The following is a 27,795-nucleotide window of genomic DNA, read 5'->3' as shown; positions in this document are numbered from 1 at the left end:
GGATGTGCAGCCATGTGCCTGTATACCAAACAGCGCTGTTGCATACTGAGAAACTCCGGCAAGAGAAGCCTGCTCCCAGACGGCGGTGCCATTACAGAACAACATCAGCCACATCCAAGAAGTGGAAACGGACAAGACCACCCCACCTATGAAAGGGGAGTAGCAGGTATATGGCAGCGGTGCCCCTCTCTTACCCTATGTATAGAGGGTGCAGTGCCTCCCCTCATAAAAGGGTAATGCGCTGAGGTAAGACATCTGGCTACACAGAAATGCAGTTTTAGCCAAGAAGGAGCATCCTGGGTGGTGGCACCAGATTGTCCAAAGAGAGTTTGGTTCTCAGAGGTGCTGAACATGGCAATGGGTCCATGAAGTGGGCTTCCATTTAAACAGGACCGGTCTGTTTACGTGCCGTATGGGAGCTAGGTTCCTAGAGGAACTAGGGGTTTCCAAGTACCATAGCTCAGACTAGGAGGTTTCCAGGAATGAAGTGTGATATTGCATGATGATGTGAGGCAGAGGTTTCTCCTCACTCCTCCTAACCTATGAGTAAGGAGAAACCTTCCCTATCAAACTCATAAATTAGGAGGAGTAAAATGTAAATCTGTACTCTCCTCTCTAAGACAGACATTGGGGAGGACATTGCATCCCAGCTGGATTACCATAGGAAGATTATTATATGTATCATTTTTTTAAGCGTCAGCACTTCATCCTTTATCACATACGAGAGGTGGACTTGGATATAAGAGTGTCAGAATTACAGCTGGTCTGACGAGATTTATTCTTAGGGCATGCGGATAGTGGTATACACTAGTGATGAGCGAGGTTCGGTTTTACTCGGTTTTACTCGGTTCTCAAAACGGCATCTTATTGGCTATCCAAAACACGTGACATCCGTGAGCCAATAAGATGCCGTTTTGAGAACCGAGTAAAACCGAGTAAAACCGAATCCGCTCATCACTAGTATACACAATACCTGTTGTCTGTCCTTTAGTGTCAATTGTCTCATTTATCAGGAAAAGGTATTAACTTTTGTTAATTACAGTAGCAAAACCTGGTAACATAGGCATGTACCATGAGAGATCAACCAGTATTAGACAAATGGTTACTTTTTATGTCACCGGTGTAAGGTATTGGCCAGCTTTCAGGAGGGTTACATCCAAATGGATTAGGTCCATGATTGAATAGACGTAGATCGGGGCTGAACGAGCTGTCCTAGTAGGATCTCCGTGCACTCCCTCTATCTCAGAATACGGGGGGGGGGGGGGGGGTGACATAGTGACAGAACACGGGAGGTTTATACGTGACAGAACACGGGGGTGACATAGTGACAGAACACGGGGGGGGGGGGGTTATACGTGACAGAACACGGGGGTGACATAGTGACAGAACACGGGAGGGGTTGGTACAGCTAGAGCTAAAGATCTCTCCCCCCAACCTAAAAACAGTCTGACGCCACTGCCCGCACATACAAATATACGCACACTATCTCACACACACACACACACACACACACCTTTCTTTCTCTCACTCACTTTTCCCATTAACTTACTGATCTGGCTGGCAGTGGCAGGAAGGATGGATCTGCAGCAGTCTGGCTCTTGTCTCATGTAGCTCCGCCCCCTGAGGGACCGTGTAGCCCCGCCCCCTCATCGGCACGTAGCCCCACCCCCTTTTCGGCTGAACACAGCTGTTGTCACTGGGGACTCTGGAGGCAGGAGGAGGAGGCTGCTACAACGCAGCAGCAGCAGGAGAGAGAGGCACCGTCGGCAGCTTGGAGGTACTGCAGTGCAGAGCAATGACAGGCAGCTCAGCCGGTCGGGACGCTTGTCATTGCTCGCTGGTGGGAGGCAGTGGGCCGGGCAGGATCGGTTTGCGGGCCGCAGGCCATATTTTGCCCACCCCCAGTCTAGATACTGTTATTCATAGCGATTGCCAGACCTCACAATGCAGATAACGTCTCTTGCGTCAATGCAGCGCTGTGTCTCCCCCCTCCGGCCGGCTTCACTGGGCTTGTGCAAGATCTCTGTACTCTCATTAGATCTTGCATGTAGCCGCCAGGGACAGCGCAACAACACCTACAGCTGTCAAAATTCTTTAGTGTTCAATGCAACTGACCTTTCATGCATTGGCCCACACATCGGCATGCTATGTTACAGATGGCAGCGTTGGTAATGCGCCTTTGTCATGGAGCACGCACCACCGCTGTCATACATGCAATATCAGCGCTGATACCACTCCTCCTCCTCATATCGGAGAATCATTTATCTACCCCATGTCACTAAGGGCGGGATGTACTAAGGGAAAAATGCGGTAAATCCCCCGTTTTCAGGGGTTTTATTGCATTGTCAAATGTACGAATTGCCATCTTTTTATGCCGATACCCTATAGAAGCCTATGGGCTTCTCTCCACAAGTGCCCACTCACGCCCCCCCCCCACCTGTGTCCTGACAGCCTGCTCCAGGATCCCCCACCTCCTCCTTCCTCGCATCACAGCCTCGTCTTCTTCCGACTGCAGGGAGGAGGAGCCGCGGGACTCCCAGCACACTTCGCCTCCTGACGCTGCCACAAACCCTCTCCTTGGCACTATCGGTGATCACAGGGGGCCTCTGGCATCGCATATGTTAGTACATATTAGCATCATTGCGGTGACCCGCGAGCGCTGATAGTACATCCTGCCCTAAAGCTGAGTGAAGAGAGCTGAGAAGTGGCGGATGGACCGCAGCGCCAGAGTCTGCAGATTGATCATGAAGGATGAAGGTCCCTTGGATTTAGCAGAGAGGAGGTCAGTGGTGACAGGTGGCAGTAGCCGGATTGTTGTAGGACTCTATCCACCCAAATTTCAGGGACATTATAGTGTATTATTCTAGAGGCAAAACAGAATGTTATTTGTTTTTAGGATTATTTGGTCGCACAGCTTCCATGTTGGGTTTATAGGTAATCTTTCCAATAAGGCCGGGTTTCTTGGTCTTCTCATTCTCTGTCATTTGCATGAGGAGCGCACCAAGCATATTGCTAGAACTCCGTCTCCTTCTCTGTTCTTTATTGTCAGCCGGATGGAGGGAAGTGGAAATCTTCCCCAGATCAGTGCCTGCTGTAGAGTGAAGTCCTTTCTCCAGAGTGGATGATGAAGCAATATGGGGGAAGGATCGCATTTTCTACTTTCTGGCTCTTGTCTGTAGACGAGAGACTCCGTCACATGGCCCAACACGCGCCATATTATAGCCACACCGTTATCTGGCCAGCGTCGGCCTGTTGGGATGTGGCAGTGGGCGCTCTAATACTAGATTCTTCTTCTAGTGAATATCTCATAGATCCATGTTGTGTAGACAGTTCCTGCTGACACCTCCCGCACTCTTTGTGTCTGCTTTTCCTACAAAACTTCTTCCAACTTTATTATTTTCTTTTGGAACAATTTATAATGAGCTACTGAATATTCACACCTGTCACAAACATTAAGTTACAGAGGAACTCTGTTATTGCGTATGTATGCGTCACAGTATTACTTGTAGCGGTGGCCCAAGACGCAGGTGACGGAATATGAAGAATGTGAAGATAAATAGCTTGTTATTCTACGTTGTGTCTCTGTCCTTATATATAGAAATATAAAGTGAACTTACTGCGTACATTGTATATTTTGTATCACAGGTTTATTCCTGGGGAAGTAATGTGTCTGGGCAGCTGGGCCACCTACAGTCACCAACCACAATGCCACGTCTTGCACAGGTACGTGGCACTGCAATGTTTGTGCTAGTTTATATGATGAGCGTGGATATACGTTGTGTGTATGATACCTGTACATACTGTTATAACGCATGGAGAAATGGGGGTAATTCTGAGTTGATCGCAGCAGGATTTTTGTTAGCAGTTGGGCAAAACCATGTGCACTGCAGGGGAGGGGGGGCAGATGTAACATGTGCAGAGAGAGTTAGATTTGGGTGTGGTGTGTTAAATCTGCAATCTAAATTGCAGTGTAAAATAAAGCAGCCAGTATTTACCCCGCACAGAAACAAAATAACCCACCCAAATCTAACTCTCTCTGCACATGTTACATCTACCCCCCCTGCAGTGCACGTGGTTTTACCCAACTGCTAACAAAAATCCTGCTGCGATCAGCTCGGAATTCCCCCCAATGTGATGACTTCTCTCCGGGGACTCGCCCCCCAGTATACAGGACAGGGCCCATCTGACCGTCATGCTCTTCCCCTGTGTCCTCCCCAGGATCTGGGCCTCTACATGAATGCTGAAATGAAGAACTGTGACCGTTCTATAAATCTCCTTTTCTCTTCCCATAGCAGTGTGGCGTCTGGTCCCTGGAGATGTTAGGGTATATTTACTAAAGTGTGGGTTTTTAGAAGTGGAGATGTTGCCCATAGCAACCAATCAGATTATGCTGATCATTTATCCGGCACCTTCTAGAAGATAATAGCTAGAATCTGACTGGTTGCTATGGGCAATATCTCCACTTCTAAAATCCTGCACTTCAGTGTTAGTGGATGTATATAATGATACGTTGTCATGTAGATGGAGCTGGGGCAGGAATCCGCTCTAGAACATCTCTTCTGCTGAGGTTGGAGCCTCTTCTAAATATCCCATGGATAAATAAGTTCCATTAAATGACATTCCGCAACAGTAACTACACTGAGATGGAGTATGCACCGGGAATCGGGTCTCTAGTGCACTTAGGCCGTGACGTTCTCTCCATTCTGATGTTTAGAAGAAACAATGAGCAGCCAGTATCTGCTTTGCTATCTAGAAAGGAATAGAATATTTGTGAGTCCCCAAGTTCTGTTGCATCATTTTCCCCGAGTTCTGTGGCTTCATCAGTAGTGGCCAGAAGAGCGGTGACCACACGCAGCCTAGGCCGGTTTGCAGAAGTTACTGAGTATACGAGCCGTTATATTTTTGCCCCCATTCAGAGAGGGGACTCCTGTCTGTTCTGCAGCTGGGTACAAACTGGCCGATATATCATGAGCCTGTCGGTGGGTGTGTGCCCGTGATGTGTGAATGACGTAGTTCACAGACCTATCCTGATGCTAATTTACAGTATCTGCAGATGTTTCTGACCATCTAGCTGTGTGCGTGGGTGGCCCGCTGACTGCCCGTACACTTGCTGTGGGGGGCTGATGTCACAGCTGGGCGGGCAATTTCAAATGCTTGCCCAGCTGGGGATCCTGACCGACACGTCGAGCGTCCGATCGGTAAGTGTGTACACTTACCTTGATCAGCAGCTCGGATGGTGCAACGGCGGATGCGCGGAAGTGTTGGTCAGGTGTGTACCCAGCCTTAGTGAAGAAGCCTTCAGGAGCTTACAGAACAGTATGGGACAAGTACATACAAATAAAGCTTTTCAGTATGGGAACATTAAGGTCAATCCCGGCTGAGATAAATAAAGAAGATTTCTTGGCCTGCAAAGCCGCCTGTTTCCATATCCCCATTGCCAGACCTATCGGCCTTCTCTCATTGTGTCCTAGGCAGTCATCTGTTGTCTTCCGTTCAGGTTGGCAACACCACGAGAACATTTCACACAGGTTCTGGTCAGTTATTGAAGATTTCAGAAACACAAGAAAGCGATATGACCAGATCTCAGCTCTTGAGATTGAAAGAAATTCACTAGAAATTGTAAAGACCACGGGGGATCAGTTCACACACACCTTTCCTGTAAGATCATACATGGGTTATAAAACGAGTCATTGACTCCTATCTGGCGAATACAGTTTCTTGGAGAACTCAGTGGCATTGGCAGAAAAAAGGTGCATGAAGATTTGTACGCACTGGTGCACTCTACACCAAAGACTCCACAGCTCCACGCCGGGCTCAGACTGCGGAGAATGTTTTTCTCAACCATAGATATAGTTCCGTGAGGCAGACGGCACGTGAAGAAAATGCACTGGGATCTTCTGTCAAAGCACTACATTCTCTGAGAACTGTCCACCAAGGTATTTCTCAGGGATGGTGAAGAAAAGGCATTAAGGAACAATATCTGGTCATGACAGCAGATGCCAGTACAGCAGGTTGGGCAGATGGCCTGTTGTCACAAATAGCACAGTGTGTGTGGAACTTACATGACAATAAATTGTCCTCAGACTTACTGGAAGTGAGAGCAGCCCAGATGGCAGTCACTTCCAGTCAATGTTACAGGGATGACGCCTGAAGGGGTTTCCTGACCATATTAGGGTGGTGGCATACGGGGAACCAGAAGCAAAGCCTTGATAGACGAGATGGCAAAGAGCATGGCCTGGACGCAGAAGAATTTGCGTCTTTTTGTTGCAGCTTTCCTCAGTCAGAAGAAAGTTTTGTTAAAGGAATGTTTAACCCAGAGAAATTCCAGCATGTGACTAGATTTGGATGTCCACTAATCAGAATGTCAATTTGCTTCGCCTTCTCCTATCGCAAATTTCCAGGAAATCAAGGTCTCCCTGCCACGAGCTGCCTCTGCTTGGCTATGTATTTCACCATGTCCTCTGATTGATAAGTCCCAAACAAGAAGGCAGAGATAATGGCTGAGAAGGCCTTGCTCCATAATCGCCCAGCAGATGTTTGAAGAACCCTGGGCGTAGTCAATTCTTCACCCAGATCTTCCATTTAACCTTCATGGCGTTACATTTCTCTTACGTCCTAGAGGATACTGGGGACACCGTAAGGACCATGGGGTATAGACGGGCTCCGCAGGAGATAGGGCACCTAAAAAGAACTTTGACTATGGGTGTGCACTGGCTCCTCCCTCTATGCCCCTCCTCCAGACCTCAGTTAGATCTTGTGCCCAGAGGAGACTGGGTGCACTGCAGAGAGCTCTCCAGAGTTTTCTGTTGAAGAAGAATTTTGTTAGGTTTTTTATTTTCAGGGAGTCCTGTTGGCAACAGGCTCCCTGCATCGTGGGACTGAGGAGAGAGAAGCAGAGCTGGCTTGTCAAGTTGGGCACTGCTTCTAAGGCTACTGGACACCATTAGCTCCAGAGGGAGTTGGAACACAGGTCTCATCTGGGGTTCGTCCCGGAGCCGCGCCGCCGTCCTCCTCACAGATGCCGAAGATAGAAGCCGGATGAGAAGGCAGAAGACATCAGATCTTCATGAGGTAAGGCTGCGCGCCATTGCTCCCAGTCACACACACACAGAGTGGCACTGAAGGGTGCAGGGCGCAGGGGGGGCGCCCTAGGCAGCAATAAACCTCACATTTGGGCACATGCAGATAGATTAGGCTGCGGAGGCAGTAAATCTATGATCCCCCGCCATTTTAATTGAACAATCACTGGGACCGAATCCCGCCGTCGGGTGGGCGGGGCTTGATACTCAGCACTAACCAGCGCCATTTTCTCCACAGAAGCTGCATGAGGAAAACGCTGGCTCCCTGGTCTCTCCCCTGCTGAACTTCACAGGCTGGAAAAAAGAGGAGGGGGGCACATTAGCGACGCAGTGAGTGGGAATTGGTACATTATATATAGAAAAGCGCTATCTGGTTATATTTTTTCCAGTGTTTTTAAGCGCTAGTGTGTGCTGGCATACTCTCTCTCTCTGTCTCTCCTTAGGGCCTGGTTGGGGTTTTGTCCCCTTATAAGTTAATCCCTGTGTGTGTGTGGGGTGTCGGTACGTGCGTGTCGACATGTCTGAGGCAGAAGGCTTCTCCAAGGAGGAGGTGGAGCAAATGAGTGGTGTGTCCTCGTCGGTTGTGCCGACTCCAGATTGGATGGACATGTGGCATATGTTGAATGCAAGTGTGGCATCTTTACATAAAAGGCTTGATAAGGCTGAATTAGGGGGGACATCAGGGGGTCAATCCTCGTATTGGACCGACTCACAGGGCCCGTCGGGGTCTCAAAAGCGTCCCTTAACACAAGACACTACTACCGACACGGATTCTGATTCCAGTGTCGACTACGACAAAGTAAAATTGCACCCTAGGGTGACTAAAACCATTCAGTGTATGATTGTGGCTATTAGGGATGTGTTGCATATTGAGGATGAACCCTCGGTCCCCGACACAAGGGTACACATGTTTAAGGAAAAGAAACAGATTATTAACTTTCCCACATCTCATGAATTAAATGAATTCTTTATAAAAGCTTGGGAGACTCCGGAAAAGAGACCGCAGATCCCCAAAAGAATTTATATGGCATACCCCTTCCCTAAGCAGACAGGGAGATTTGGGAATCACCCCCCACTGTGGACAAGGCCCTGACGCGCCTGTCCAAGAAAGTGGCGCTACCGTCTCCTGACACAGCGGCCCTTAAGGACCCTGCAGATCGCAGGCAAGAAACGACCTTAAAGTGTATTTATTCTCATACAGGTGCTGTGCTAAGGCCGACAATTGCGTCGGCATGGGTGTGTAGCGCAATTGCAGCTTGGACAGATGAGCTGACAGATCAATTTGATAATATGGATAAGGATACTATATTCCTAACTCTAGCCCATATTAAAGACGCAGTCTTATTTATGAGGGATGCTCAAAGGGACATTGGATTGCTAGCTTCTAGGGCCAATGCCATGTCTATCTCGGCGAGAAGATCCTTATGGACTCGCCAATGGACGGGTGATGCGGATTCCAAAAAACATATGGAAGTACTACCCTATAAGGGTGATGTATTGTTTGGGGATGGGCTGACGGACCTGGTTTCCACAGCTACAGCAGGTAAATCAAATTTTTTACCATATATTCCCCAACAGCAAAGGAAAGTAACACCCTATCAGATGCAGTCCTTTCGGTCGCACAAGTCCAGAAGAGGTCGGGGATCCTCTTTCCTCGCCAGAGGTAAGGGCAGAGGCAAAAGAGCACCTGCTTCGGCAGCTGCCCAGGAACAAAAGTCCTCCCCGGCTGCTCCAAAACCCACAGCATGACACTGGGGCTCCCCTGAGGGAGTCCGCACCGGTGGGGGCACGTCTTCGACTTTTCAGTCAGGCCTGGGTCAGTTCGGACCTGAATCCCTGGGTGTTGAAAATAGTTTCCCAGGGTTACAAATTGGAATTCGAGGAGGTGCCCCCGCGCCGATTTTTCAAATCGGCCCTACCAGCTTCCACCTCGGAAAGGGATATAGTGTTAGCTGCAATTCAGACGCTGTGTCTACAGCAAGTGATAATCAAGGTTCCCCTGCACCAGCAGGGAAGAGGTTACTACTCAACCCTATTTGTGGTCCCGAAACCGGACGGTTCGGTCAGACCTATTTTGAATCTGAAATCCCTAAACCTGTACATAAAAGGATTCAAATTCAAAATGGAATCTCTCAGAGCGATAATAGCCAACATGGAGGAGGGGAGTTTATGGTGTCTCTGGACATAAAGGATGCGTACCTTCATGTCCCCATATATGCCCCCCATCAGGAATACCTGAGATTCGCTGTACAGGATTGTCATTACCAATTTCAGACGTTGCCACTTGGACGCTACACGGCCCCGAGGATTTTCACCAAGATAATGGCGGAAATGATGGTGGTCCTGCGCAAGCATGGAGTCACAATTATCCCATACTTGGACGATCTCCTGATAAAAGCGAGATCAAGGGAGAAATAGCTGAGCAGTGTGGCGCTCTCTCTGAGAGTGCTCCAGCAACACGGTTGGATTCTAAATCTACCGAAGTCACAGTTGATTCCGACAACTCGACTACCGTTCCTAGGTATGATACTGGATACGGAACAAATGAAGGTCTTCCTCCCAATAGAGAAAGCCCAGGACGTCCAGAACATGGTCAGAGACCTGCTAAAACCGAAAAGGGTGTCAGTTCACCAATGCACTCGAGTTCTGGGAAAAATGGTGGCGGCCTACGAGGCCATTCCCTTCGGAAGGTTCCATGCAAGGACTTTTCAATGGGACCTTCTGGACAAGTGATCCGGGTCCCATCTGCACTTACATCGGAGAATAACTCTGTCCCCAGGGGCCAGAGTGTCCCTCCTGTGGTGGTTGCAAAGTGCTCACCTCCTGGAGGGTCGCAGGTTCGGAATTCAGGATTGGATCCTGGTTACCACGGACGCGAGCCTCCGAGGAGGGGGAGCGGTCACACAGGGAAAAAAAATTTCAGGGTCTTTGGTCAGACCAGGAGTCCTGTCTACACATCAATGTGTTGGAACTCAGGGCCATTTACAACGGCCTTCGACAAGCGGAGAGACTTCTTCGAAACCTACCGGTTCTGATTCAATCAGACAATGTCACAGCAGTGGCTCATGTGAACCGCCAAGGCGGGACAAGAAGCAGAGTCGCGATGGCGGAAGCCACAAGGATCCTTCGCTGGGCGGAATATCATGTAAGCGCTCTGTCGGCTGTCTTCATTCCGGGAGTGGACAACTGGGAAGCAGACTTCCTCAGCAGACACTATCTCCATCCAGGAGAGTGGGGACTTCATCAAGAAGTCTTTGCAGACGTAACACGTCTTTGGGGAACTCCTCAAATAGACATGATGGCGTCACGCCTCAACAAAAAACTTTGGAGGTATTGCGCCAGGTCTCGGGACCCTCAGGCAGTAGCGGTAGACGCTCTGGTAACACCGTGGGTGTTCAAATCGGTCTACGTGTTTCCTCCTCTTCCTCTCATCACAAAAGTGTTGAGGATCATAAGACGAAGAAGAGTTCAGACGATACTCATTGTCCCAGACTGGCCTCGAAGGGCCTGGTACTCGGATCTACAAGAGATGCTCACAGGAGATCCCTGGCCTCTTCCTCTCAGGGAAGACCTGTTGCAACAGGGGCCCTGTGTATTTCAAGACTTACCGCGGTTACGTTTGACGACATGGCAGTTGAACGCCGAATACTAGCGAAAAAGGGGATTCCGGAAGAGGTCATCCCTACTTTAATAAAGGCTAGGAAGGAGGTGACAGTAAAACATTATCACCGTATCTGGCGAAAGTATGGGTCTTGGTGTGAGTCCAAGAATGCGCCTGCGGAAGATTTTCATCTGGGTCGTCTTCTCCACTTCCTACAGACAGGAGTGGATATGGGCCTGAAATTAGGCTCTGTTAAGGTACAGATTTCGGCCCTCTCGATTTTCTTTCAGAAGGAATTGGCTTCTCTTCCAGAAGTCCAGACGTTTGTAAAGGGAGTGCTGCACATCCAGCCCCCTTTTGTGCCTCCAGTGGCACCATGGGACCTGAACGTGGTGTTGCAGTTCCTAAAATCACACTGGTTTGAACCGCTTAACAAGGTTGAGTTGAAATTTCTTACCTGGAAGGTGGTCATGTTGTTGGCCTTGGCATCAGCAAGGCGAGTATCAGAATTGGCGGCTTTGTCACACAAGAGCCCCTACTTGATTTTTCATGTGGATCGAGCTGAATTGAGGACACGTCCGCAATTTTTGCCTAAAGTGGTTTCTTCGTTCCATATGAATCAACCTATTGTGGTGCCTGTGGCTACAAGTGACCTGGAGTATTCCAGATCCCTGGACGTAGTCAGGGCCTTAAAAATGTATGTAGCCAGGACGGCTAGAATTAGGAAAACAGAGGCTCTGTTTGTCCTGTATGCTGCTAATAAGATTGGCGCACCTGCTTCGAAGCAGACTATTGCTCGCTGGATCTGTAATACGATTCAGCAGGCTCACTCTACGGCTGGATTGCCGGTACCAAATTCGGTTAAGGCCCATTCCACTAGGAAGGTGGGCTCTTCTTGGGCAGCTGCCCGAGGGGTCTCGGCATTACAACTTTGCCGAGCGGCGACTTGGTCGGGGTCAAACACTTTTGCTAAATTCTACAAGTTTGATACCCTGGCTGATGAGGACCTAGCGTTTGCTCAGTCGGTGCTGCAGAGTCATACGCACTCTCTCGCCCGATTGGATGCTTTGGTATAAACCCCATGGTCCTTACGGAGTCCCCAGCATCCTCTAGGACGTAAGAGAAAATAAGATTTTAAACCTACCGGTAAATCTATTTCTCCAAGTCCGTAGAGGATGCTGGGCGCCCGTCCCAGTGCGGAAACTCTGCAAGACTTGTATATAGTTGTTGATTACATAAGGGTTATGTTACAGTTGACATTGGTCTTGGACCGTTACTGTTGTTTTTGTTAATACTGTTAACTGGTTATGTATGTTCCAGGTTACATGGTATGATTTGTGTGGGCTGGTATGAATCTTGCCCTTGGATTACTAAATCCTGCCTTGTATTGTCCATCTCCTCTGGGCACAGTTCTCTAACTGAGGTCTGGAGGATGGGCATAGAGGGAGGAGCCAGTGCACACCCATAGTCAAAGTTCTTTTTAGGTGCCCTATCTCCTGCGGAGCCCGTCTATACCCCATGGTCCTTACGGAGTCCCCAGCATCCTCTACGGACTAGGAGAAATAGATTTACCGGTAGGTTTAAAATCTTATTTTAAAGGGTGAAGTTCTGACTGACAAAATAATCAGTTGTGTTACAGGGAAGTGGTTTCATCAGAAGCCAATTACAGAGCGTGGGGAAGAGGAATCTCCTGGTCTGGAACTAATTCCATCCAGAGAAGGCAGAGTGGCACAAAGTGCTGGAGTTCTTACATGAGGGATTCACAACCTAGGTGGTACAGACGTCTTGCGCCGGCTTATTGCTGGTAGTTGGCTACCCCCCATAGTGTACTAAATATTGTACTTGGGGTAAGTATATTTTTGTCACAGAGGTTTTGTTTATAAATCTGCGTAATAATCTGCGACACCGGTCACTGATACAGCAAGGGTGTCACGCGTCGTTGTGCATAATCTGCTACTTTAGAGCTATTACAGATGAATTGGTGTAATCTGTAGTATTGTATTCAGTACACTATTAGAGACTTATTACATCGTGTCCGAAGTCAGATTCTGGACAAAATACTCCAGCGTGAGAACCGCTGCCCGCGGTGGAGCGTAGAAGTCAGGTGTGTGATGCGAGAACTTGGTGGGAACAGAATTACCAGCACTCTGTGTACTTTGTAAAGCCTTTGTATTGTTGGGCATTATATGCTATACGTCAGAATCAAAAATATGTTTGTGAAAATAAGAATTTGTGATATTACTGCAGTTAGCCAAATAAATGTTCCATTGTTGCTTTTATTGTAGCTAATTGGAGTATATGTGTATTATTATAGTTTAATGAATTAGTGCAGGCTGATAAATGTACCCGACATTATCCATCCTCTCTCCTGAGCACAACAATATGCAATGTGTAATACTCAGGTTGTGATGGCGCTGCCATAAGCACCAGTGATAACTAATGGACTCCATCCCCTGGCGGGAGGGCTCTCCTCTCTCATATAATGACGCCACACTGTGGAAAATATTCTCACATCCCCTGACTCCTGCAGTGCATGATGATAGTGACACACATGACCCGGAGACTGAGCGCCAGGATGATGGAGCGAGAGCGACGCTTTCTCCGCTATTTCCTGTATATACAGTAGTGTTTGTATGAGAAGGGGTGGGGCTTAATGATGTCATCACACACTCCCTCTATAAGGGGGGAATTTGACCTAAAGGTGGTTACACACTTAGCGATGTAGTTTACTATATCGCCCAGTGTGGATGCCTCAGACAACAAGCGGTGCGCGGTTCGGTAACGACCCTTGCTCTCGCCTGTGCATGCCGCTCAATTTGGTCTCATTATCTAAAGCTGCATGCTCCGGCAGCATGACGTCACTGGGCGATATCATTAGCGATATGACAAAGTGTGCGTGCCCGCCCTGGAGGGGAAACACTAGGCGATGTCGCTCACCGATCACATCTACCTCAAGTGCTCCCGACACCACCATCGGCTTGAACCCCAGCAGTCAGCTTGTCCATAGTATCATAGAATGTGAAGAGAAAAAAGAGAGTTCTGTAAGTAATATAGTTTCTCTGTCACAACCTCTATAAAGTCTCTATCATCCATGAGATTATTAGCAGCTACATCATTATGTTATCTATGTGTTTACTAGGGTGAATTATTTTTTATTATTCGTATTAAAAATAGTTTTGGTATTTTAGTTTAATTCCCTAAAATAAAAACAAAATCTATTTATAGAAGTACAGTACTAATAAGATATTAGTGCTCAGAGTACTCCACCTTCAGACCACTTTACTCTATTGCCTCTGTATGCCCTCCTGCACGCTGTGAGATGCGTGGCCTTATTATCTGGCTTCTTACTATGCGGTGTCCTCGGGGAAAGCGGATTCTTTTCAACGCTCTTAAGACGCCCGGACGTGTGACTAACCATCAGTCGCTGCTAATATTGTGTAACGTGTTTCACTCTGCTCCGCACAGGTGTGTGAGGGTGATGGGGTGTGGAGTGTCGCCGCTAATGTTGTGTAACGTGTTGTGTGTTTCTCTCTGCTCCGTACAGGTGTGTGAGGGTGATGGGGTGTGGAGTGTCGCCTCTAATATTGTGTAACGTGTTGTGTGTTTCTCTCTGCTCCGTACAGGTGTGTGAGGGTGATGGGGTGTGGAGTGTCGCCTCTAATATTGTGTAACGTGTTGTGTGTTTCTCTCTGCTCCGTACAGGTGTGTGAGGGTGATGGGGTGTGGAGTGTCGCCTCTAATATTGTGTAACGTGTTGTGTGTTTCTCTCTGCTCCGTACAGGTGTGTGAGGGTGATGGGGTGTGGAGTGTCGCCTCTAATATTGTGTAACGTGTTGTGTGTTTCTCTCTGCTCCGTACAGGTGTGTGAGGGTGACGGGGTGTGGAGTGTCGCCGCTAATATTGTGTAACGTGTTGTGTGTTTCTCTCTGCTCCGTACAGGTGTGTGAGGGTGACGGGGTGTGGAGTGTCGCCGCTAATATTGTGTAACGTGTTGTGTGTTTCTCTCTGCTCCGCACAGGTGTGTGAGGGTGACGGGGTGTGGAGTGTCTCCGCTAATATTGTGTAACGTGTTGTGTGTTTCTCTCTGCTCCGTACAGGTGTGCGAGGGTGATGGGGTGTGGAGTGTCGCCTCTAATATTGTGTAACGTGTTGTGTGTTTCTCTCTGCTCCGAACAGGTGTGTGAGGGTGACGGGGTGTGGAGTGTCGCCGCTAATATTGTGTAACGTGTTGTGTGTTTCTCTCTGCTCCGCACAGGTGTGTGAGGGTGACGGGGTGTGGAGTGTCTCCGCTAATATTGTGTAACGTGTTGTGTGTTTCTCTCTGCTCCGTACAGGTGTGTGAGGGTGATGGGGTGTGGAGTGTCGCCGCTAATATTGTGTAACGTGTTGTGTGTTTCTCTCTGCTCCGTACAGGTGTGTGAGGGTGATGGTGTGTGGAGTGTCGCCTCTAATATTGTGTAACATGTTGTGTGTTTCTCTCTGCTCCGTACAGGTGTGTGAGGGTGACGGGGTGTGGAGTGTCGCCGCTAATATTGTGTAACGTGTTTCACTCTGCTCCGTACAGGTGTGTGAGGGTGATGGGGTGTGGAGTGTCGCCTCTAATATTGTGTAACGTGTTGTGTGTTTCTCTCTGCTCCGTACAGGTGTGTGAGGGTGACGGGGTGTGGAGTGTCGCCGCTAATATTGTGTAACGTGTTGTGTGTTTCTCTCTGCTCCGCACAGGTGTGTGAGGGTGACGGGGTGTGGAGTGTCTCCGCTAATATTGTGTAACGTGTTGTGTGTTTCTCTCTGCTCCGTACAGGTGTGCGAGGGTGATGGGGTGTGGAGTGTCGCCTCTAATATTGTGTAACGTGTTGTGTGTTTCTCTCTGCTCCGTACAGGTGTGTGAGGGTGACGGGGTGTGGAGTGTCGCCGCTAATATTGTGTAACGTGTTGTGTGTTTCTCTCTGCTCCGCACAGGTGTGTGAGGGTGACGGGGTGTGGAGTGTCTCCGCTAATATTGTGTAACGTGTTGTGTGTTTCTCTCTGCTCCGTACAGGTGTGTGAGGGTGATGGGGTGTGGAGTGTCGCCGCTAATATTGTGTAACGTGTTGTGTGTTTCTCTCTGCTCCGTACAGGTGTGTGAGGGTGATGGTGTGTGGAGTGTCGCCTCTAATATTGTGTAACGTGTTGTGTGTTTCTCTCTGCTCCGTACAGGTGTGTGAGGGTGACGGGGTGTGGAGTGTCGCCGCTAATATTGTGTAACGTGTTTCACTCTGCTCCGTACAGGTGTGTGAGGGTGATGGGGTGTGGAGTGTCGCCGCTAATATTGTGTAACGTGTTTCTCTCTGCTCCGTACAGGTGTGTGAGGGTGACGGGGTGTGGAGTGTCTCCGCTAATATTGTGTAACGTGTTGTGTGTTTCACTCTGCTCCGTACAGGTGTGTGAGGGTGATGGGGTGTGGAGTGTCGCCGCTAATATTGTGTAACGTGTTGTGTGTTTCTCTCTGCTCCGTACAGGTGTGTGAGGGTGATGGGGTGTGGAGTGTCGCCTCTAATATTGTGTAACGTGTTGTGTGTTTCTCTCTGCTCCGTACAGGTGTGTGAGGGTGACGGGGTGTGGAGTGTCGCCGCTAATATTGTGTAACGTGTTTCACTCTGCTCCGTACAGGTGTGTGAGGGTGATGGGGTGTGGAGTGTCGCCGCTAATATTGTGTAACGTGTTTCTCTCTGCTCCGTACAGGTGTGTGAGGGTGATGGGGTGTGGAGTGTCTCCGCTAATATTGTGTAACGTGTTGTGTGTTTCTCTCTGCTCCGTACAGGTGTGTGAGGGTGATGGGGTGTGGAGTGTCGCCGCTAATATTGTGTAACGTGTTGTGTGTTTCTCTCTGCTCCGCACAGGTGTGTGAGGGTGATGGGGTGTGGAGTGTCTCCGCTAATATTGTGTAACGTGTTGTGTGTTTCTCTCTGCTCCGTACAGGTGTGTGAGGGTGATGGGGTGTGGAGTGTCGCCGCTAATATTGTGTAACGTGTTGTGTGTTTCTCTCTGCTCCGTACAGGTGTGTGAGGGTGATGGGGTGTGGAGTGTCTCCGCTAATATTGTGTAACGTGTTGTGTGTTTCTCTCTGCTCCGTACAGGTGTGTGAGGGTGATGGGGTGTGGAGTGTCGCCGCTAATATTGTGTAACGTGTTGTGTGTTTCTCTCTGCTCCGCACAGGTGTGTGAGGGTGATGGGGTGTGGAGTGTCTCCGCTAATATTGTGTAACGTGTTGTGTGTTTCTCTCTGCTCCGTACAGGTGTGTGAGGGTGATGGGGTGTGGAGTGTCGCCGCTAATATTGTGTAACGTGTTGTGTGTTTCTCTCTGCTCCGTACAGGTGTGTGAGGGTGACGGGGTGTGGAGTGTCGCCGCTAATATTGTGTAACGTGTTTCACTCTGCTCCGTACAGGTGTGTGAGGGTGATGGGGTGTGGAGTGTCGCCGCTAATATTGTGTAACGTGTTTCTCTCTGCTCCGTACAGGTGTGTGAGGGTGATGGGGTGTGGAGTGTCTCCGCTAATATTGTGTAACGTGTTGTGTGTTTCTCTCTGCTCCGTACAGGTGTGTGAGGGTGATGGGGTGTGGAGTGTCGCCGCTAATATTGTGTAACGTGTTGTGTGTTTCTCTCTGCTCCGCACAGGTGTGTGAGGGTGATGGGGTGTGGAGTGTCTCCGCTAATATTGTGTAACGTGTTGTGTGTTTCTCTCTGCTCCGTACAGGTGTGTGAGGGTGATGGGGTGTGGAGTGTCGCCGCTAATATTGTGTAACGTGTTGTGTGTTTCTCTCTGCTCCGTACAGGTGTGTGAGGGTGATGGGGTGTGGAGTGTCTCCGCTAATATTGTGTAACGTGTTGTGTGTTTCTCTCTGCTCCGTACAGGTGTGTGAGGGTGATGGGGTGTGGAGTGTCGCCGCTAATATTGTGTAACGTGTTGTGTGTTTCTCTCTGCTCCGTACAGGTGTGTGAGGGTGATGGGGTGTGGAGTGTCGCCGCTAATATTGTGTAACGTGTTGTGTGTTTCTCTCTGCTCCGTACAGGTGTGTGAGGGTGACGGGGTGTGGAGTGTCGCCGCTAATATTGTGTAACGTGTTGTGTGTTTCTCTCTGCTCCGTACAGGTGTGTGAGGGTGATGGGGTGTGGAGTGTCGCCGCTAATATTGTGTAACGTGTTGTGTGTTTCTCTCTGCTCCGCACAGGTGTGTGAGGGTGATGGGGTGTGGAGTGTCTCCGCTAATATTGTGTAACGTGTTGTGTGTTTCTCTCTGCTCCGTACAGGTGTGTGAGGGTGATGGGGTGTGGAGTGTCGCTGCTAATATTGTGTAACGTGTTTCACTCTGCTCCGTACAGGTGTGTGAGGGTGATGGGGTGTGGAGTGTCTCCGCTAATATTGTGTAACGTGTTGTGTGTTTCTCTCTGCTCCGTACAGGTGTGTGAGGGTGACGGGGTGTGGAGTGTCGCCGCTAATATTGTGTAACGTGTTTCTCTCTGCTCCGTACAGGTGTGTGAGGGTGATGGGGTGTGGAGTGTCTCCTCTAATATTGTGTAACGTGTTGTGTGTTTCTCTCTGCTCCGTACAGGTGTGTGAGGGTGATGGGGTGTGGAGTGTCGCCGCTAATATTGTGTAACGTGTTTCTCTCTGCTCCGTACAGGTGTGTGAGGGTGATGGGGTGTGGAGTGTCTCCTCTAATATTGTGTAACGTGTTGTGTGTTTCTCTCTGCTCCGTACAGGTGTGTGAGGGTGATGGGGTGTGGAGTGTCGCTGCTAATATTGTGTAACGTGTTTCACTCTGCTCCGTACAGGTGTGTGAGGGTGATGGGGTGTGGAGTGTCTCCGCTAATATTGTGTAACGTGTTTCTCTCTGCTCCGTACAGGTGTGTGAGGGTGACGGGGTGTGGAGTGTCTCCTCTAATATTGTGTAACGTGTTGTGTGTTTCTCTCTGCTCCGTACAGGTGTGTGAGGGTGATGGGGTGTGGAGTGTCGCTGCTAATATTGTGTAACGTGTTTCACTCTGCTCCGTACTGGTGTGTGAGGGTGATGGGGTGTGGAGTGTCTCCGCTAATATTGTGTAACGTGTTTCTCTCTGCTCCGTACAGGTGTGTGAGGGTGATGGGGTGTGGAGTGTCTCCGCTAATATTGTGTAACGTGTTGTGTGTTTCTCTCTGCTCCGTACAGGTGTGTGAGGGTGATGGGGTGTGGAGTGTCGCCGCTAATATTGTGTAACGTGTTGTGTGTTTCTCTCTGCTCCGCACAGGTGTGTGAGGGTGATGGGGTGTGGAGTGTCTCCGCTAATATTGTGTAACGTGTTGTGTGTTTCTCTCTGCTCCGTACAGGTGTGTGAGGGTGATGGGGTGTGGAGTGTCGCCGCTAATATTGTGTAACGTGTTGTGTGTTTCTCTCTGCTCCGTACAGGTGTGTGAGGGTGATGGGGTGTGGAGTGTCTCCGCTAATATTGTGTAACGTGTTGTGTGTTTCTCTCTGCTCCGTACAGGTGTGTGAGGGTGATGGGGTGTGGAGTGTCGCCGCTAATATTGTGTAACGTGTTGTGTGTTTCTCTCTGCTCCGTACAGGTGTGTGAGGGTGATGGGGTGTGGAGTGTCGCCGCTAATATTGTGTAACGTGTTGTGTGTTTCTCTCTGCTCCGTACAGGTGTGTGAGGGTGACGGGGTGTGGAGTGTCGCCGCTAATATTGTGTAACGTGTTGTGTGTTTCTCTCTGCTCCGTACAGGTGTGTGAGGGTGATGGGGTGTGGAGTGTCGCTGCTAATATTGTGTAACGTGTTTCACTCTGCTCCGTACAGGTGTGTGAGGGTGATGGGGTGTGGAGTGTCTCCGCTAATATTGTGTAACGTGTTGTGTGTTTCTCTCTGCTCCGTACAGGTGTGTGAGGGTGACGGGGTGTGGAGTGTCGCCGCTAATATTGTGTAACGTGTTTCTCTCTGCTCCGTACAGGTGTGTGAGGGTGATGGGGTGTGGAGTGTCTCCTCTAATATTGTGTAACGTGTTGTGTGTTTCTCTCTGCTCCGTACAGGTGTGTGAGGGTGATGGGGTGTGGAGTGTCGCCGCTAATATTGTGTAACGTGTTTCTCTCTGCTCCGTACAGGTGTGTGAGGGTGATGGGGTGTGGAGTGTCTCCTCTAATATTGTGTAACGTGTTGTGTGTTTCTCTCTGCTCCGTACAGGTGTGTGAGGGTGATGGGGTGTGGAGTGTCGCTGCTAATATTGTGTAACGTGTTTCACTCTGCTCCGTACAGGTGTGTGAGGGTGATGGGGTGTGGAGTGTCTCCGCTAATATTGTGTAACGTGTTTCTCTCTGCTCCGTACAGGTGTGTGAGGGTGACGGGGTGTGGAGTGTCTCCTCTAATATTGTGTAACGTGTTGTGTGTTTCTCTCTGCTCCGTACAGGTGTGTGAGGGTGATGGGGTGTGGAGTGTCGCTGCTAATATTGTGTAACGTGTTTCACTCTGCTCCGTACAGGTGTGTGAGGGTGATGGGGTGTGGAGTGTCTCCGCTAATATTGTGTAACGTGTTTCTCTCTGCTCCGTACAGGTGTGTGAGGGTGATGGGGTGTGGAGTGTCTCCGCTAATATTGTGTAACGTGTTGTTTGTTTCTCTCTGCTCCGTACAGGTGTGTGAGGGTGACGGGGTGTGGAGTGTCTCCGCTAATATTGTGTAACGTGTTTCTCTCTGCTCCGTACAGGTGTGTGAGGGTGATGGGGTGTGGAGTGTCGCCTCTAATATTGTGTAACGTGTTTCTCTCTGCTCCGTACAGGTGTGTGAGGGTGATGGGGTGTGGAGTGTCGCCTCTAATATTGTGTAACGTGTTGTGTGTTTCTCTCTGCTCCGTACAGGTGTGTGAGGGTGACGGGGTGTGGAGTGTCGCCGCTAATATTGTGTAACGTGTTTCACTCTGCTCCGTACAGGTGTGTGAGGGTGATGGGGTGTGGAGTGTCGCCGCTAATATTGTGTAACGTGTTTCTCTCTGCTCCGTACAGGTGTGTGAGGGTGATGGGGTGTGGAGTGTCGCCGCTAATATTGTGTAACGTGTTGTGTGTTTCTCTCTGCTCCGCACAGGTGTGTGAGGGTGATGGGGTGTGGAGTGTCTCCGCTAATATTGTGTAACGTGTTGTGTGTTTCTCTCTGCTCCGTACAGGTGTGTGAGGGTGATGGGGTGTGGAGTGTCGCCGCTAATATTGTGTAACGTGTTGTGTGTTTCTCTCTGCTCCGTACAGGTGTGTGAGGGTGATGGGGTGTGGAGTGTCGCCTCTAATATTGTGTAACGTGTTGTGTGTTTCTCTCTGCTCCGTACAGGTGTGTGAGGGTGACGGGGTGTGGAGTGTCGCCGCTAATATTGTGTAACGTGTTTCACTCTGCTCCATACAGGTGTGTGAGGGTGATGGGGTGTGGAGTGTCGCCGCTAATATTGTGTAACGTGTTTCTCTCTGCTCCGTACAGGTGTGTGAGGGTGATGGGGTGTGGAGTGTCGCCGCTAATATTGTGTAACGTGTTGTGTGTTTCTCTCTGCTCCGCACAGGTGTGTGAGGGTGATGGGGTGTGGAGTGTCTGTGCTAATATTGTGTAACGTGTTGTGTGTTTCTCTCTGCTCCGTACAGGTGTGTGAGGGTGATGGGGTGTGGAGTGTCGCCGCTAATATTGTGTAAAGTGTTGTGTGTTTCTCTCTGCTCCGTACAGGTGTGTGAGGGTGATGGGGTGTGGAGTGTCTCCGCTAATATTGTGTAACGTGTTGTGTGTTTCTCTCTGCTCCGTACAGGTGTGTGAGGGTGATGGGGTGTGGAGTGTCGCCGCTAATATTGTGTAACGTGTTGTGTGTTTCTCTCTGCTCCGTACAGGTGTGTGAGGGTGATGGGGTGTGGAGTGTCGCCGCTTATATTGTGTAACGTGTTGTGTGTTTCTCTCTGCTCCGTACAGGTGTGTGAGGGTGATGGGGTGTGGAGTGTCGCCGCTAATATTGTGTAACGTGTTGTGTGTTTCTCTCTGCTCCGCACAGGTGTGTGAGGGTGATGGGGTGTGGAGTGTCTCCGCTAATATTGTGTAACGTGTTGTGTGTTTCTCTCTGCTCCGTACAGGTGTGTGAGGGTGATGGGGTGTGGAGTGTCGCCGCTAATATTGTGTAACGTGTTGTGTGTTTCTCTCTGCTCCGTACAGGTGTGTGAGGGTGACGGGGTGTGGAGTGTCGCCGCTAATATTGTGTAACGTGTTTCTCTCTGCTCCGTACAGGTGTGTGAGGGTGATGGGGTGTGGAGTGTCTCCTCTAATATTGTGTAACGTGTTGTGTGTTTCTCTCTGCTCCGTACAGGTGTGTGAGGGTGATGGGGTGTGGAGTGTCGCCGCTAATATTGTGTAACGTGTTTCTCTCTGCTCCGTACAGGTGTGTGAGGGTGATGGGGTGTGGAGTGTCTCCTCTAATATTGTGTAACGTGTTGTGTGTTTCTCTCTGCTCCGTACAGGTGTGTGAGGGTGATGGGGTGTGGAGTGTCGCTGCTAATATTGTGTAACGTGTTTCACTCTGCTCCGTACAGGTGTGTGAGGGTGATGGGGTGTGGAGTGTCTCCGCTAATATTGTGTAACGTGTTTCTCTCTGCTCCGTACAGGTGTGTGAGGGTGACGGGGTGTGGAGTGTCTCCTCTAATATTGTGTAACGTGTTGTGTGTTTCTCTCTGCTCCGTACAGGTGTGTGAGGGTGATGGGGTGTGGAGTGTCGCTGCTAATATTGTGTAACGTGTTTCACTCTGCTCCGTACAGGTGTGTGAGGGTGATGGGGTGTGGAGTGTCTCCGCTAATATTGTGTAACGTGTTTCTCTCTGCTCCGTACAGGTGTGTGAGGGTGATGGGGTGTGGAGTGTCTCCGCTAATATTGTGTAACGTGTTGTGTGTTTCTCTCTGCTCCGTACAGGTGTGTGAGGGTGACGGGGTGTGGAGTGTCTCCGCTAATATTGTGTAACGTGTTGTGTGTTTCTCTCTGCTCCGTACAGGTGTGTGAGGGTGATGGGGTGTGGAGTGTCGCCGCTAATATTGTGTAACGTGTTTCTCTCTGCTCCGCACAGGTGTGTGAGGGTGACGGGGTGTGGAGTGTCTCCGCTAATATTGTGTAACGTGTTGTGTGTTTCTCTCTGCTCCGTACAGGTGTGTGAGGGTGATGGGGTGTGGAGTGTCGCCGCTAATATTGTGTAACGTGTTGTGTGTTTCTCTCTGCTCCGTACAGGTGTGTGAGGGTGATGGGGTGTGGAGTGTCGCCGCTAATATTGTGTAACGTGTTTCTCTCTGCTCCGCACAGGTGTGTGAGGGTGACGGGGTGTGGAGTGTCGCCGCTAATATTGTGTAACGTGTTTCACTCTGCTCCGTACAGGTGTGTGAGGGTGATGGGGTGTGGAGTGTCTCCGCTAATATTGTGTAACGTGTTGTGTGTTTCTCTCTGCTCCGTACAGGTGTGTGAGGGTGACGGGGTGTGGAGTGTTGCCGCTAATATTGTGTAACGTGTTTCACTCTGCTCCGTACAGGTGTGTGAGGGTGATGGGGTGTGGAGTGTCGCCGCTAATATTGTGTAACGTGTTGTGTGTTTCTCTCTGCTCCGTACAGGTGTGTGAGGGTGATGGGGTGTGGAGTGTCTCCGCTAATATTGTGTAACGTGTTGTGTGTTTCTCTCTGCTCCGTACAGGTGTGTGAGGGTGATGGGGTGTGGAGTGTCTCCGCTAATATTGTGTAACGTGTTGTGTGTTTCTCTCTGCTCCGTACAGGTGTGTGAGGGTGATGGGGTGTGGAGTGTCGCCGCTGGCCATGATTTTACGCTCTTTCTTGCTCATGGAAAAAACAAGTTTGAGCCCATGGTCTATTACAGTGGGCCGAAAGCCTCCGACAATCCCAGTGGTGCGGACAGAAGTCCGATTCCAGTCCAGCTGACGGAGTGCGAGAAGGTGAGTTATTAGTAAGTAGTTGTGGGTCGTTTTTTTTTATACTATCGATTTGGGATCCGCAGAACTTTACCAGGTAACAGGCAGCACGTGGTTGTGGCACTGGATACTGTACATCGGATGTAGTGATGTGACCGCCGTCACACTGCCGACATCTACACCCCGCCCCCTCACAGTCCCGATAGTTGTCATGCCAACTAGCAGGGACTAATCCCACAACACCCACAGAGTGGGAATAGAACCTGCACTCGTTGTGCCCGCCCCCTACCCCCGCGTCCTAATCCCCGGGATCCCAGCGTCTGTCACCCATACCCAACCCTGTGCACCTAGCGGGTCCTGCATTAAGGCAGACAGAAGGCACATAATGATTTATTTCTTTGCCGCCTTCCTAAATATTGTTACAGGCAAATCTGCATATACTTCATCCCATGGAACCCACTGCCAGAGAGACAGATTGTCATTGTGTCCTATTCCAGCCGCTGTGGTTACTGCAGTATCCCTGCACACTGCAGATTACCCATCATATCCAGTGGCAGTAATAGGACGTGATGACATAATCTGCAGTGTGCGGGGATAGTGACCAGAGTGTGAGACTGGCAGTAATAGGACGTGATGACATAATCTGCAGTGTGGGGGGATAGTGACCAGAGTGTGAGACTGGCAGTAATAGGACGTGATGACATAATCTGCAGTGTGCGGGGATAGTGACCAGAGTGTGAGACTGGCAGTAATAGGACGTGATGACATAATCTGCAGTGTGGGGGGATAGTGACCAGAGTGTGAGACTGGCAGTAATAGGACGTGATGATATAATCTGCAGTGTGCGGGGATAGTGACCAGAGTGTGAGACTGGCAGTAATAGGACGTGATGACATAATCTGCAGTGTGCGGGGATAGTGACCAGAGTGTGAGACTGGCAGTAATAGGACGTGATGACATAATCTGCAGTGTGCGGGGATAGTGACCAGAGTGTGACAGTGGCAGTAATAGGACGTGATGACATAATCTGCAGTGTGCGGGGATAGTGACCAGAGTGTGAGACTGGCAGTAATAGGACGTGATGACATAATCTGCAGTGTGCGGGGATAGTGACCAGAGTGTGAGACTGGCAGTAATAGGACGTGATGACATAATCTGCAGTGTGCGGGGATAGTGACCAGAGTGTGAGAGACTGGCAGTAATAGTACGTGATGACTTAATCTGCAGTGTGCGGGGATAGTGACCAGAGTGTGAGACTGGCAGTAATAGGACGTGATGACATAATCTGCAGTGTGCGGGGATAGTGACCAGAGTGTGAGAGACTGGCAGTAATAGGACGTGATGACATAATCTGCAGTGTGCGGGGATAGTGACCAGAGTGTGAGAGACTGGCAGTAATAGGACGTGATGACATAATCTGCAGTGTGCGGGGATAGTGACCAGAGTGTGACAGTGGCAGTAATAGGACGTGATGATATAATCTGCAGTGTGCGGGGATAGTGACCAGAGTGTGAGAGACTGGCAGTAATAGGACGTGATGACATAATCTGCAGTGTGCGGGGATAGTGACCAGAGTGTGAGAGACTGGCAGTAATAGGACGTGATGACATAATCTGCAGTGTGCGGGGATAGTGACCAGAGTGAGAGACTGGCAGTAATAGGACGTGATGACATAATCTGCAGTGTGCGGGGATAGTGACCAGAGTGTGACAGTGGCAGTAATAGGACGTGATGATATCTGCAGTGTGCGGGGATAGTGACCAGAGTGTGAGACTGGCAGTAATAGGATGTGATGACATAATCTGCAGTGTGGGGGGATAGTGACCAGAGTGTGAGACTGGCAGTAATAGGACGTGATGACATAATCTGCAGTGTGCGGGGATAGTGACCAGAGTGTGAGACTGGCAGTAATAGGACGTGATGACATAATCTGCAGTGTGCGGGGATAGTGACCAGAGTGTGAGAGACTGGCAGTAATAGGACGTGATGACAATCTGCAGTGTGCGGGGATAGTGACCAGAGTGTGAGACTGGCAGTAATAGGACGTGATGACATAATCTGCAGTGTGCGGGGATAGTGACCAGAGTGTGAGACTGGCAGTAATAGGACGTGATGACATAATCTGCAGTGTGCGGGGATAGTGACCAGAGTGTGAGAGTGGCAGTAATATGACGTAATGATATAATCTGCAGTGTGCGGGGATAGTGACCAGAGTGTGAGAGACTGGCAGTAATAGGACGTGATGACATAATCTGCAGTGTGCGGGGATAGTGACCAGAGTGTGAGACTGGCAGTAATAGGACGTGATGACATAATCTGCAGTGTGCGGGGATAGTGACCAGAGTGTGACAGTGGCAGTAATAGGACGTGATGACATAATCTGCAGTGTGGGGGGATAGTGACCAGAGTGTGAGACTGGCAGTAATAGGACGTGATGACATAATCTGCAGTGTGCGGGGATAGTGACCAGAGTGTGAGACTGGCAGTAATAGGACGTGATGACATAATCTGCAGTGTGGGGGGATAGTGACCAGAGTGCGAGACTGGCAGTAATAGGACGTGATGACATAATCTGCAGTGTGCGGGGATAGTGACCAGAGTGTGAGAGTGGCAGTAATAGGATGTGATGACATAATCTGCAGTGTGCGGGGATAGTGACCAGAGTGTGAGACTGGCAGTAATAGGACGTGATGACATAATCTGCAGTGTGCGGGGATAGTGACCAGAGTGTGAGACTGGCAGTAATAGGACGTGATGACATAATCTGCAGTGTGCGGGGATAGTGACCAGAGTGTGAGACTGGCAGTAATAGGACGTGATGACATAATCTGCAGTGTGCGGGGATAGTGACCAGAGTGTGAGACTGGCAGTAATAGGACGTGATGACATAATCTGCAGTGTGCGGGGATAGTGACCAGAGTGTGAGACTGGCAGTAATAGGACGTGATGACATAATCTGCAGTGTGGGGGGATAGTGACCAGTGTGTGAGACTGGCAGTAATAGGACGTGATGACATAATCTGCAGTGTGCGGGGATAGTGACCAGAGTGTGAGAGTGGCAGCAATAGGACATGATGACATAATCTGCAGTGTGCGGGGATAGTGACCAGTGTGAGAGACTGGCAGTAATAGGATGTGATGACATAATCTGCAGTGTGCGGGGATAGTGACCAGAGTGTGAGACTGGCAGTAATAGGACGTGATGACATAATCTGCAGTGTGCGGGGATAGTGACCAGTGTGAGACTGGCAGTAATAGGACGTGATGACATAATCTGCAGTGTGGGGGGATAGTGACCAGAGTGTGAGACTGGCAGTAATAGGACGTGATGATATAATCTGCAGTGTGCGGGGATAGTGACCAGAGTGTGACAGTGGCAGTAATAGGACGTGATGATATCTGCAGTGTGCGGGGATAGTGACCAGAGTGTGAGACTGGCAGTAATAGGATGTGATGACATAATCTGCAGTGTGGGGGGATAGTGACCAGAGTGTGAGACTGGCAGTAATAGGACGTGATGACATAATCTGCAGTGTGCGGGGATAGTGACCAGAGTGTGAGACTGGCAGTAATAGGACGTGATGACATAATCTGCAGTGTGCGGGGATAGTGACCAGAGTGTGAGAGACTGGCAGTAATAGGACGTGATGACAATCTGCAGTGTGCGGGGATAGTGACCAGAGTGTGAGACTGGCAGTAATAGGACGTGATGACATAATCTGCAGTGTGCGGGGATAGTGACCAGAGTGTGAGACTGGCAGTAATAGGACGTGATGACATAATCTGCAGTGTGCGGGGATAGTGACCAGAGTGTGAGAGTGGCAGTAATATGACGTAATGATATAATCTGCAGTGTGCGGGGATAGTGACCAGAGTGTGAGAGACTGGCAGTAATAGGACGTGATGACATAATCTGCAGTGTGCGGGGATAGTGACCAGAGTGTGAGACTGGCAGTAATAGGACGTGATGACATAATCTGCAGTGTGCGGGGATAGTGACCAGAGTGTGACAGTGGCAGTAATAGGACGTGATGACATAATCTGCAGTGTGGGGGGATAGTGACCAGAGTGTGAGACTGGCAGTAATAGGACGTGATGACATAATCTGCAGTGTGCGGGGATAGTGACCAGAGTGTGAGACTGGCAGTAATAGGACGTGATGACATAATCTGCAGTGTGGGGGGATAGTGACCAGAG

The 27,795-nt window shown here is 49.7% G+C and overlaps 1 protein-coding gene across 2 annotated transcripts in view; it reads left to right on the top strand.

Moving 5' to 3' along the window:
- Positions 1-27,795, top strand: part of ALS2 (alsin Rho guanine nucleotide exchange factor ALS2) — a 384,700-nt gene that overhangs the window by 83,305 nt on the left and 273,600 nt on the right. For both annotated transcript variants that reach the window (XM_063950453.1, XM_063950454.1), the window contains 2 exons: positions 3,646-3,723; positions 23,446-23,622. In XM_063950453.1, the coding sequence (XP_063806523.1) occupies positions 3,646-3,723; positions 23,446-23,622 (255 nt within the window). The remainder of the gene's footprint in view (positions 1-3,645; positions 3,724-23,445; positions 23,623-27,795) is intronic.

The sequence above is a fragment of the Pseudophryne corroboree genome (genome assembly GCF_028390025.1).
Source record: "Pseudophryne corroboree isolate aPseCor3 chromosome 7 unlocalized genomic scaffold, aPseCor3.hap2 SUPER_7_unloc_10, whole genome shotgun sequence".
In the NCBI taxonomy this organism is placed as follows: domain Eukaryota; kingdom Metazoa; phylum Chordata; class Amphibia; order Anura; family Myobatrachidae; genus Pseudophryne; species Pseudophryne corroboree.
Note: the sequence above shows the minus strand (reverse complement) of the source record. Positions and strands in the feature narration are given on the sequence as shown.